We start from the raw sequence: 13133 nt of genomic DNA on the forward strand, positions 1-13133 counted from the left end.
TTCCTCTCCACCTATCCTCTCCTCTATCCCTCTTCTATCCGCCTCCCACTCTCTCCCTATTTATTTCAAAACCCCCTTCCCCTCCCCCTTTTCTGATGAAGGGTCTAGGCCCGAAACGTCAGCCTCTCTGCTCCTATGATGCTGCTTGGCCTGCTGTGTTCATCCAGCCCTGCACCTTGTTGTCTCCCTTCTTACTCTGGTGGTTCATGATTAAATCCACACCTGCTCATTTTCAGTCTTGAGTAACACAAGCATTGTAGTGACTTCACACAGCAATATTGAGAAGACGATTGGTAACATTTATAAGCAAAGGGTCTATTCCTTCCCTGGAAAATATGCACACATTCCACTCGTAAAGAAGCTGCAAATTAATTATAGAACTTTCTGCTATAACATTAATGCTTTAGAGAACTGAAAGCTGTTTGCAGTGATGGAAATTTGTTAACACAGAAGTTCTCAATTATTTATCAGTATTTTCTTCTTAATTCCCTCCTGAAGACTGTTGCTCTGAGAGGCTCGGGTTTCAGAGTGCGTCTCAAATTTAGCATCGAGGTACTCAGCCTCACAAACCCAGCAATGGTTGTATCATAGAATGCCTACAGGGCAGAAGAAGGTCAGTTGACATCGAGTCCACAACAAACCTCCAAAGATCATGCCACCCAGACCCAAACCACCCGATGCCAGTAACCCTGTATTTCCCATGGTTAATCCATGTAGCCTGCACATCCCTGGACACTATGAGCAATTTAGCATGGCCAATCCACCTAACCTGCTCATCTTTGGACTGTGGGAAGAAACCGGAGCACCCAGAGGAAACCCACACAGACACGGGGAGAATGTGCAAACTCTGCACAGATACTCTCCCAAGGCTGGAGTCAAACCAGGGTCCCTGGCGCAGTGAGGCAGCAGTGCTAACCACTGAGCCACCGTACAGCCTCATACACATAATCTCATGCTCACCACTCAGTGCGTCTATATTATCTCCAGCTAATCACAGCTACCAGCTCAGATCTTCACATTAGATGAACCTTAGAGGCTAGTATAGAATTAAATGAGCATGTGGTGCGTCATCTGTGGATAGACAGGCAGCAGTCAATCCAGCGGAAAAGGATTGTTCAATATGCAGCTGTTTAGGCTGAGGCTGCTGATGTGTTGTGCTGTAGAGTAAGATATGGGCCTCAATGGGGTGATATACAGGAATGTGCAGACAGGCATTTCACTCCAATATACTGAACATGCATATGTTAATAATATGATGATGTACATAATTATGTAATCCTAACATCAGAAGTCACATGTTATCACAATTCTAATGAAGCAACGATGGACTAACTATAGTGAGAGCAATAGTACAAGGATCAGTATTCTGTATGTTTATATGTGACATTTAGAGTTTGTTAGAAACCAGTTAGTATTCAATTTTAGATAAGGCAGAGACAGAGATGCAACAGGCTCAGAGTAAGGAAAGTCTCTTGAGCAGCCTAAGAGTGCAGGCCTGAACTCCAAAACCCAAATCTCACGGAGAGAGCAACCATGAGGGCAGAACAACATACAGTTGTATCCATGCAGTTACATCAATCCATGGTGTCAGCTCAAGCCATCAGGTACATCTGCTGGCCTGCCAGAGAGTCTCTGTCACTGTCGAGGAACATGAAGGAATCTGGAGCTCCAACAGGTGTTTAGCTCCTCTGCAACCTCGCTCCACCTCGCTGTCTTACAACAAATCCAGTGGCTCTGCCATTGCTATCCCTACCAGTAGCAGTCTTTGTGACTGCAGGCCACCTACTCCTCCCTCCTTGTAAGGAGCACAAACCTCCATTGTAACAATAAGGAAATATGAACGTGTTTTCAACAGTATATGATATCAAATTAACATATACTAACCGATGCCTTCAGATCAATCCTATCATCAGATGACATGACATCTGGTCCTACCAATGAGAAGACACATAGAATATGCCTGCACTACAAGACATAAGAGACTTGAAGATATCTCATTTTCTTTCATTTTCATTCTCCATTTATTCCAAATGTTGTAAACAAATTCCCTCTGCTTTGAGATCTTATCCACAAAGACACACCATAATGTGACAGGAAGATCATTAGCACATTTCTCACTATCTCAAAAACGCTTTATCATCTTCAATATTAGAAATTCTCCAAATTTACTACATTGGAAATGGATACATCTCCAGAAGGTGTCAGAGCATGTCTATAACAGGATGACAAGCCTATTATATTTGCCTCTAAGACGCCTCCAGCAGCTCAAGCAAAAGATTCCAACTTCAAAAGAGAAGCTCCTTCTCCAGTTTTCACAAAACAACAGTTCACACAAACCTATTCAGCAAGCATTTCATTGTTCATGTCCACCACAAATTTAAGTGTATAGCTCTCAACCAATCATTTCCAAGTATGCCCCTTCCCTGTAAAGATCCAGGGTATGATTTAAAAGTACAATACAAACAAGGTTCTAAAATGACTAATGAAAACTGAAAACTGAAAGAACTGCTGTAAATCAGGAACAAAAACAAAGTTGCTGGAAAAGCATAGCAGGTCTGGCAGCATCTGTGGAGGAAAAAACAGAGTTAAGGTTTCGGGTCTGGTCACACTTCCTCAGAACCCCTATTACTATTTTGATGCTCTTAGACAACTTTCAAATTCTGCTAAGAGTAAAGATTCCTCTGGAGCTACAAGTAGATAATAATAAGTCTGAGTTATAAAACAACCTCAACATCAAAACCATACACTTTGGCAGAGGAGATTCAGAAAGCTACATCAGATAATGACTGGTTGCAACAGCTGAAAAAGGTCATCAGTGGATGGCCTGAATATATTTAACAGGTCTTTGAATAAACCTGTTTCTTCTGGTCTTTCAGAGACAGGCATATTCTGTGTGTCTTCTCCTTGGTAGGACCCGATGTCATACCATCTGATGAGACGATTGATCTGAAGGCATCGGTTAGTAAATGTTAATTTGATATCATATACTGTTGAAAACACGTTCATACTTCCTTATTGTTACAATGGAGGTTTGTGCTCCTTACAAGGAGGGAGGAGTAGGTGGCCTGCAGTCACAAAGACTGCTACTGGTAGGGATAGCAATGGCAGACTTGTCTTCCACATGTAAGTGGAAAGATACTACAACATTGTTTCTACTCTAGGTCCTAAGATTTTGTATTAAGCAATGGCCAAGTCCTACAAAGGATAGGTGGCATATATGAACTGTATATAATCAATTATCTGTCACACTGAATGGCAACTTGCTGCCTGAAGATATCACACCTGACAATAACACACCTACAGTGAATGATACTCATCGTCCCATGATGACAGACAGCAAACCAAAGAACGAACTGATACAATCAAGTTATTATACTTGTTTAAGATATGGACCAAACACAGGCAAATTGGACTGCTTACGTTTTGCAAGACTGGTCAGTATGGACGAGTTGATCTGAAGGGCTTGTTTGCATTCTGTATGTCTCTATGACTAGATCTAATCATGTTGTATGTCTGCCAAGGCATTATCTTAGTAAGTACAGATATTATATCCATTTCAAACTGGAATATGTTGATCAGAAATAGGTTCCCATTATCTAAAGGAAAAAGGGATGATGTATCACAATACTGGTGTTTCCCACTGTCCCTCCTCCTCCAACCAAAATGAAGGTCTCTGTGAGGAGGACGACTGGCAATTTTTTTTGTAGGGTGGCACGGTGGCTCAGTGGTTAGCACTGCTGCCTCACAGCACCAGGGACCCAGGTTTGATTCCACCTCAGGTGACTGTCTGTGTGGAGTTTGCACATTGTCTACGTGGGTTTACTCCAGGTGCTCAAAAGATGTGCAGGCCAGGTGGATTGGCCATGCTTAATTGCCCATAGTGTTCAGGGATGTGTAGATTAGGTGAGTAATAGGGGGATGGGTCTGGATGGGATTCTCTGAGGGTTGGTGTGGACTTGTTGGGCCAAAGGGCCTGTTTCCACACTGAAGGGATTCTATGATGATAATGATGTATAGTTGTACAGATCCAAGTCCAGGCTGGCCATGTACCATTAAGACAGTTAAATGCCATCACAATATGCCAAATCCTACTCAACTTTATTCCTATTAGCAGCCACAGTAATAAAGCTAACAGCCTACATTCCATGCCACATATTTGCTCCCGTAGTCAGTAAACACAGCACCCAGACTATGTGTAAGTCTGAGATCTGATGGCAGTGTGAGTAATTAGTGTTGTTAATACAACAATCCCCTCTTCATTGGCATATGTTATATGGGCTAACATATAGATAGCACAAAATCATATCATACTGGCAGTGGTGTTTAACCTAGAAATTGCATCACGTCCCTTTGAAAATTTTAGGTAAAATAATTTGCAGCGATTCCATGATAACTACAGTAGCATAAAGCTTGCATATTGTTGAGAAATAGTTCAACACAATTTTATTAAATGTTGTATTATTTTTCCATTTGGCAAAGGAGCAGCAATGTTAGGAGGTCCCCCGGTTGTTGGAGCACTTGGATTTACCACAAAGGGGATAGCAGCGAAATCTGTTGGAGCATTAATGATGAAAGCCGCTGCATTATTCAATAGGGGATCAGTGCCTACAGGAAGTCTGGTGTCAAAACTTCAAAGTCTTGGTGAGTTATATGAATTTATGTGGACCAAATTTGTCTTATACATTCTTTGTGTGAATCGTCAATTGTGCTGCACTACCGGCGTGTGTTACCGAGATTCCTCATCTCAAAACTTTTACATTTGTTGCTACAATGGGAGAATTCCCACAAAAACTTGTGCCTTTTACATTTTACAGGTAGGATAGTATAGGGGTTATGTTACTGATCTACTGGGCTAGATTTTATAAAGAGGCTGGTACTTGTCACGTTCCCTGTCCCCAACCATGTAAGAAAAGCATTAGACATTGGTGGAGGCATAAATTGGCAACTGGGATTGTAAGAATATCCATGAGGAACAGTGATGGGAAATGGAGTGAATAAAATCCCAGGACTTTAGGGTAGGAAGGGTTCAAACATTCTACGGTCATGTTGCTAGAGACATATGGGGTTGTGGGGCAAACTTTGGAGGCCAGGCAGAGAGCAATAAACATGGGGTAACCCCTAATTGATGTGCCACTCCAATAATGTAGGCATTCTATGATGACTGTATGATGATTCTATCCTGCCTCTCTTTTCAGAAAAAGCAGTTTGTGAAATGGTCTTTGCACTCTGACCTGCCTCCCTTTGTTCAGCGTTATTTGGCAGAGGAGATGTATTAGGCCATTAATTGCCACTTATGGACATCCAAGGATCCCACTAGGAATAGGGGTGGATGGCCTAGTGGGTGCTTTACCAATGGGAACGATTCAGGGTGAGCAGGAAAAAGGTGCATTGGTGATCCAATACATGTTATGTACATCAAAAAAAAACCCCCAAAGGAAGGCAGTAAAATCCAGCCTGATGATCCAGAGTCATGACTGCAGATTCCACAATCAATGGTTCAAAAAATGCTAGCCATGCCTGTGATGCCCATATCCCATGATGAATGCAAGAAAATCCTAATTGTTTCATTAATTCCTTAGGGAATATCCTAGCAACAACGAAATAATTATGTTTTTCTTTCAACAGGGGCAAAAGCTGGGCTTTCTACCCTGGGTCCAATTGGAGCTAGAACTGGATATGACTTCCATAAATACTTTGTGTGTGGAAAAAGTAAAAAGTCATCCTCAAAAAACTAACATCAGCAAGCAGGAAAAGGAATTAGGTGTGCACAGTTTCATTACAAATAAAGTACACTGTAAATTTCATACAGTTTGTGTGAATAATACTAAGAGAATAATTGTTAGTGTTTCTGACTAGTCTTTTTCTGACCAATAACTCTCCAATTTTACGGGACATTATATCCACTCACTAAGGAATTACAATCAAATGTCAGCACAGGTTCTTTCATTTGTTAACTATTGTGGAATTGTATTGCTATTAAACTGTATTCTAACTTGGTTAGCCTAACATAGTAAACACAACATGAATACAATGCTGCCTGCAAGTTTCACCCCAAGAATAAATAAATTGATCCTGTGTAGAAAACAAAATTATGTTGAATGGAACAGACTCATTCCTTTCACATACAATCACACAGTCAGTGGTCTGTAAACTTGGAATATTGTAAAGAAAACTATGTGTGTACTTCGGAGGGGTGTGGTGGATGGGGAGAGATTATAAACACGAAAGCAGTCAGAACATAGAACATAGAACATTACAGCGCAGTACAGGCCCTTCGGCCCTCGATGTTGCGCCAACCTGTGAAACCAATCTGAAGCCCATCTAACCTAAACTATTCTATTATCATCCATATGTTTATCCAATGACCATTTAAATGCCCTCAAAGTTGGCGAGTCAACTATTTTGCAGGCAAGGCATTCCACGCCCTTACTACTCTCTGAGTAAAGAACCTACCTCTGACATCTGTCCTATATCTATCACCCCTCAATTTAAAGCTATGTCCCCTCGTGCTAGCCATCACCATCCGAGGAAAAAGGCTCCCACTGTCCACCCTCTCTAATCCTCTGATCATCTTGTATGTCTCTATCAAGTCACCTCTTAACCTTCTTCTCTCTAACGAAAACAGCCTCAACACCCTCAGCCTTTCCTCATAAGACCTTCCCTCCATACCAGGCAACATCCTGGTAAATCTCCTCTGCACCCTTTCCAATGCTTCCACATCCTTCCTATAATGCAGTGACCAGGACTGTACGCAATACTCCAAGTACGGCCGCACCAGAGTTTTGTACAGCTGCAATATGACCTCATGGCTCCGAAACGCAATCCCTCTACCAATAAAACCTAACATACTGTACGCCTTCTTAACAACCCTATCAACCTGGGTGGCAACTTTCAGTGATCTATGCACATGGACACCGAGATCTTTCTGCTCATCCACACTACCAAGAATCTTACCATTAGCCCAGTACTCTGTATTCCTGTTACTCCTTCCAAAGTGAATCACTTCACACTTTTCCGCATTAAACTCCATTTGCCACCTCTCAGCCCAGCTCTGCAGCTTATCTATGTCCCTCTGTAAACTGCAACATCCTTCCGCACTATCCACAACTCCACCGACTTTGGTGTCATCCGCAAATTTACTAACCCATCCTTCTACGCCCTCATCCAGGTCATTTATAAAAATGACAAACAGCAGTGGCCCCAAAACAGATCCTTGAGGTACACCACTAGTAACTGAACTCCAGGATGAACATTTCCCATCAACCACCACCCTCTGGCTTCTTACAGTTAGCCAATTTCTGATCCAAACTGCTAAATCACCCTCAATCCCATGCCTCTGTATTTTCTGCAATAGCCTACCATGGGAACCTTATCAAACGCTTTACTGAAATCCATATACACCACATCAACCGCTTTACCCTCATCCACCTGTTTGGTCACCTTCTCAAAGAACTCAATAAGGTTTGTGAGGCACGACCTACCCTTCACAAAACCGTGTTGACTATCCCTAATCAAATTATTCCTTTCTAGATGATTATAAATCCTATCTCTTATAATCCTTTCCAACACTTTACCCACAACCGAGGTAAGGCTCACTGGTCTATAATTACCAGGGTTGTCTCCACTCCCCTTCTTGAACAAGGGGACAACATTTGCTAGTCTCCAGTCTTCTGGCACTATTCCTGAAGACAATGACGACATAAAGATCAAAGCCAAAGGCTCTGCAATCTCCTCTCTAGCTTCCCAGAGAATCCTAGGATAAATCCCATCCGGCCCAGGGGACTTATCTATTTTCACACCTTCCAGAATTGCTAACACCTCCTCCTTATGAACCTGAATCCCGTCTAGTCTAATAGCCTGTATCTCAGTATTCTCCTCGACTACATTGTCTTTTTCCTGTGTGAATACTGACGAAAAATATTCATTTAGCTCCTCTCCTATCTTTTCGCACTCCACGCACAACTTCCCATTACTGTCCTTAACCGGCCCCAATCTTACTCTAGTCATTCTTTTATTCCTGACATACCTATAGAAAGCTTTAGGGTTTTCCTTGATTCTACCTGCTAAAGACTTCTCATGTCCCCTCCTGGCTCTTCTTAGCTCTCTCTTTAGGTCCTTCCTGGCTAACTTGTAACACTCAAGCTCCCTAACTGAGCCTTCACGCCTCATCTCTACATAAGCCTCCTTCTTCCTCTTGACAAGAGATTCAACTTCTTTAGTAAACCACAGTTCCCTCGCTCGACCACTTCCTCCCTGCCTGACAGGTACATACTTATCAAGGACACGCAGTAGCTGTTCCTTGAACAAGCTCCACATTTCAATTGTGCCCAGCCCCTGCAGTTTCCTTCTCCATCCTATGCATCCTAAATCTTGCCTAATCGCTTCATAATTGCCTTGCCCCCAGCTATAACTCTTGCCCTGCGGTATATACCGATCCCTTTCCATCGCTATAGTAAACGTAACCGAATTGTGGTCACTATCACCAAAGTGCTCACCTACCTCCAAATCTAACACCTGGCCTGGTTCATTACCCAGTACCAAATCCAATGTGGCCTCGCCTCTTGTTGGCCTATCTACATACTGTGTCAGGAAACCCTCCTGCACACATTGGACAAAAACTGACCCATCTGAAGTACTCGAACTATAGCGTTTCCAGTCAATATTTGGAAAGTTAAAGTTAAAGTCCCCCATAACTATTCCTGAAGACAATGACGACATAAAGATCAAAGCCAAAGGCTCTGCAATCTCCTCTCTAGCTTCCCAGAGAATCCTAGGATAAATCCCATCCGGCCCAGGGGACTTATCTATTTTTGCTCCTATCCAGAATCATCTTTGCAATCTTTTCCTCGACATCTCTGGAACTTTTCGGAGGCCTATAGAAAACTCCCAACAGGGTGACCTCTCCTTTCCTGGTTCTAACCTCAGCCCATACTATCTCAGTAGACGAGTTGTCATCAAACGTCCTTTCTGCCATCGTAATACTGTCCTTGACTAACAATACCACACCTCCCCCTCTTTTACCACCTTCCCTGATCTTACTGAAACATCTAAACCCCGGAACCTGCAACAACCATTCCTGTCCCTGCTCTATCCATGTCTCTGAAATGGCCAGAACATCGAAGTCCCAGGTACCAACCCATGCTGCAAGTTCACCCACCTTATTCCGGATGCTCCTGGCATTGAAGTAGACACACTTCAAACCACATTCCTGCCTGCCGGTACACTCCTGCGACCTTGAAACCTTATTTATGACCTCACTACTCTCAACCTCCTGTACACTGGAGCTACAATTCAGGTTCCCATTCCCCTGCTGAATTAGTTTAAACCCTCCCGAAGAGTATTAGCAAATCTCCCCCCCAGGATATTGGTACCCCTCTGGTTCAGGTGTAGACCATCCCGTTTGTAGAGGTCCCACCTACCCCAGAATGAGCCCCAATTATCCAGGTATCTGAATCCCTCTCTCCTGCACCATCCCTGTAGCCACGTGTTCAACTGCTCTCTCTCCCTATTCCTCGCCTCGCTAGCACTTGGCACGGGTAACAAACCAGAGATAACAACTCTGTTTGTTCTAGCTCTAAGCTTCCACCCTAGCTCCTTGAATTTGAGGTTTGAGGATGCAAATGTCTTAAAATCTCAAACATGAACCCAATTCATGGTGAACTTACCCACCCTTGCTTTATCGGAAGCCAGACAGAGAGCAGGCAAACGAACCGTACCCAAGAGTTGAACTCCTCATTTAAACATTTTAAAGGGGACCTGCACCTCAATTGTATTTCTCTGCCAGGACTAACGCTTTTAAAGTTCACAATTAATTGCCTTTCAAGCATTGCTTGTGTGGCAGGAAGAACAAGAGAGCTTTCTCAAAGCCTTGAAATTAGCTGTCATTATTATTGGTAGAGCCATAGAGTCAGAGAGATGCACAGCACTGAAACAGACCCTTTAGTCCGACTCATCCATGCCAACCAGATATCCTAAATTAATCCAATCCCATTTGCCAGCACTTGGCCCATATCCTTCGAGACCTTCCAATTCATGTACCTATCCAGATGCCTTTTAAATGTTGCAATCGTACCAGCGTCCACCACTTCCTCTGGCAGTTCATCCCGTACATGCACCACCCTCTGCATCAAAAAGTTGCCCCTTTAGGTATCTTTTAAATCTCTCCCTTCTCACCTTAAATCTATGCCCTCTAGTTTTGGACTCCCCTGTATATACCAGTGAGAAGAAAGGACTGTAGAAAAAGGGAAAATCAGCCATGGACAATTAAAGAAATAAAGGACGGTATCAAATTGAAAGCAAGTGCATACAAAGTGGCAAAGATTAGTGGGAAACAAGAAGATTGAAAAACTTTTAAAGGTCAACAGAAAGCCATGAAAAAAAGCTATAAAGAAAATTAAGATGGATTACGAGAGTAAACTAGTTCAGAATATAAAAACAAATAGCAAAAGTTTCTATAAATATATAAAATGAGGAAGAGTGCCTATGGTAAACATTGTTCCCTTATAGGCTGAGAAGGGGGATTTAATAATGGAAAATGAAGAAATGGCCAAGACATTGAACTGGTATTTTGTGTCGGTCTTCACAGTGGAGAACACAAATAACATGTCAATAATTCATGACAAGGAGGATATGGCAGGTGAGGATGTAGAAGTTATCATTATCATAAAAGAGGTAGTGTTGGACAAGCTAATTGTGCGAAAGGTAGACAAGTCTCCTGGCCCTGATGGAATGTATCCCAGGGTACTAAAAGAGATAGCAGGTGCGCTCGTGGTAATTTACCAAAATTCAATGGACTCTGGGACAGTTCTGGCAAATTGGAAAACAGCAAATATGATGCCACCGTTTAAGAAAGGAGGTAGACAAAAGGCGCGTAACAATAGCCTGTTGGCTTAACTTCTGCAGTGGGGAAAATGCTTGACTCCATAATCAAGGAAGAAATAGCGATAGAAATTGTGCCGACGGGCAGACACAGCATGGGTTCATGAAAGACAGGTTATGTTTAACGAATTTACTAGAATTCTTTGAGAACATTATGAACGCGGTTGACAACAGGGAACTGGTGGATGAGGTGTATCTGGATTTCCAGAAGGCATTCAACAAGGTGATGCACAAAAGGCTGCTGCATAAGATAAAGATGCGTGGTGTTATGGGCAAAGTATTAGATGGATCGAGGATTAGTTAACTAACAGAAAGCAAAGAGTGGGGATAAATGGATGTTTTTATGGCTGGTGATTTGTCGTTAGTGGTGTGCCTCAGGGATCAATCTTGGGACCGCAAAATTGTTTGCAATTTACATAGAGGATTTAGAATTGGGAGCAAGTGCAGTGTATCAAAGTTTGCGGATGACACTAAGATGCGTGGTAGAGCAAAGTGTGCAGAGGACACTGAAAGTCTGCAGAGGGATGTAGATAGTCTAAGTGAGTGGGCAAGGATCTGGCAGATGGAATACAATGTTGGTAAATGTGAGGTCATCCATTTTGGTAGGAATAACAGTAACATGGACTATTATTTAACTGGTGAAAAACTGCAGTATTCTGCTGTGCAGAGAGACCTGGGTGTCCTTGTGCATGAATCTCAAAAAGTACACAGAGCAATATGGTTTCACACAACAATGACCAAACTTTCAAAGGAGATCTGTTTTGTAAAACATTTATGAATTTCTCCCTGAAGAGTCATAGAAAGACATATGGAGAGTAGGAGAATATTTTCTAATTTTATGATAAGAAAACTGCCAGACATGGACAATTATTTGTGTGCACTTGGGGAATACCTACAACATCCTCGCTGTCAAAACCGTTACATATCAATCCACCCCATATTCTCTGACTGGGAGACAACAGCTGATCCCAGCATACATCATAACTTTTGCATATCACAGACCTTCTCCAGCCATCAACACCAGTTAGCAAGAATTTCAGAGAGAAAGTTGATGCAATTGTAGAGCACCAAGATGAAGTAAAAGCCTAATTTGACAAATGTTCCATTGCAAGGGCAATGTGAGTTAATAATAGTGAGTGGCTTCAAATCAGATGGACAAATTGCAACCATGAACTTGCATCAACTTTATCACATGCCAAGTATAACAAGCAAATTGTTCAGTATCAATATTTATCTTTTTGGATGACAACAAGCAAGATGTTTGATTGTGAGCAGAGAATCATAGAGTCATAGAGATGTACAACATGGAAACAGACACTTTGATCAACTCGTCCATGCCCTATGGTATCCAGGGATATACAGAGTAAGTAGGTTAGTGATGGTAAGTGCAGTGTTATGAGATAGAGTGGGATGCTTTTCACAGGGTTGGTGCAGACTCAATGGGACTGTAGGGATTCTATGATTCACTTGGTAAGAGATTCACAGCAGCTGTTGCTGGCCAAAGGCTCACAACCTCAACTCCAAAAGCAGGTTACAACCCACATTAAAGATGTGAATTAACTTAGAGTCATAGAAATGTACAGCACGGAAACAGACCCTACATATCAACTTGTCAACGCCAACCAGATATCCAAAATTAATCTAGTCCCATTTGCCAGCTTTTGGCCCATATCTATCTGAACTCTTCCTCCTTTTAAATGTTCTAATTGCACCAGCCTCTACCACTTCCTCTGGCAGCTCATTCCATACATGCACCACCGTCTGAGAGAAAATATTGACCCTCAGGTCCCTTTTAAATCTTTCCCCTCTCAACTTCAACCTATTTCCTCTAGTTTTGGACTCCCCTAATCTGAACTACTCACCCTATCCATGCCTTTCATGATTTTATAAACTCTATAAGGTCACCTCTCAGTTTCCAACGGTCTAGGGAAAACAGCCCGAGCCTATTCAGCCTCTCCCTATAACTCAAACCCTCTGACCCTGACAACATCCTTGTAAATTTTTTTCTGAACCCTATCAAGTTTCACAACATTTTTCCTATAGCAGGGAGACCAGGATATTTTGAGGATGATGAGGATACATTTCCTTTTCCTATGAGTGACATCAATCACCCACTGCATCAAGGCGATCACAGAGCACCACAACAATTTCAAACACCTAATTGGAAACATCAGAGACACTTTGTAGCTCAATGTACTTCTGCATACAGAAGAAACAGGAAAGTTGAACTGAAATGATTTGACACATACTTATTT

At 42.3% G+C, this 13133-nt stretch overlaps 2 protein-coding genes across 4 annotated transcripts in view; both read left to right on the forward strand.

Annotated features, from left to right (window-relative positions):
- The window catches only part of LOC125486239 (interferon alpha-inducible protein 6-like), a 15349-nt gene extending 9545 nt beyond the window's left edge, over window positions 1–5804 (forward strand). For all 3 annotated transcript variants that reach the window (XM_048612888.1, XM_048612887.1, XM_048612889.1), the window contains exons 3-4: window positions 4480–4641; window positions 5626–5804. In XM_048612888.1, the coding sequence (XP_048468845.1) occupies window positions 4480–4641; window positions 5626–5735 (272 nt within the window). In that variant the 3' untranslated portion in view covers window positions 5736–5804. The remainder of the gene's footprint in view (window positions 1–4479; window positions 4642–5625) is intronic.
- A 4796-nt stretch (window positions 5805–10600) lies between these two features.
- Window positions 10601–13133, forward strand: part of LOC109917277 (interferon alpha-inducible protein 27-like protein 2A) — a 15277-nt gene continuing 12744 nt past the window's right edge. Inside the window, exon 1 of the mRNA XM_048612891.1 lies at window positions 10601–10636. Coding sequence (XP_048468848.1) covers window positions 10616–10636 — 21 coding nt within the window. The 5' untranslated portion in view covers window positions 10601–10615. The remainder of the gene's footprint in view (window positions 10637–13133) is intronic.

This window comes from Rhincodon typus, chromosome 27 (assembly GCF_021869965.1).
Source record: "Rhincodon typus isolate 14 chromosome 27, sRhiTyp1.1, whole genome shotgun sequence".
Lineage (NCBI taxonomy): Eukaryota > Metazoa > Chordata > Chondrichthyes > Orectolobiformes > Rhincodontidae > Rhincodon > Rhincodon typus.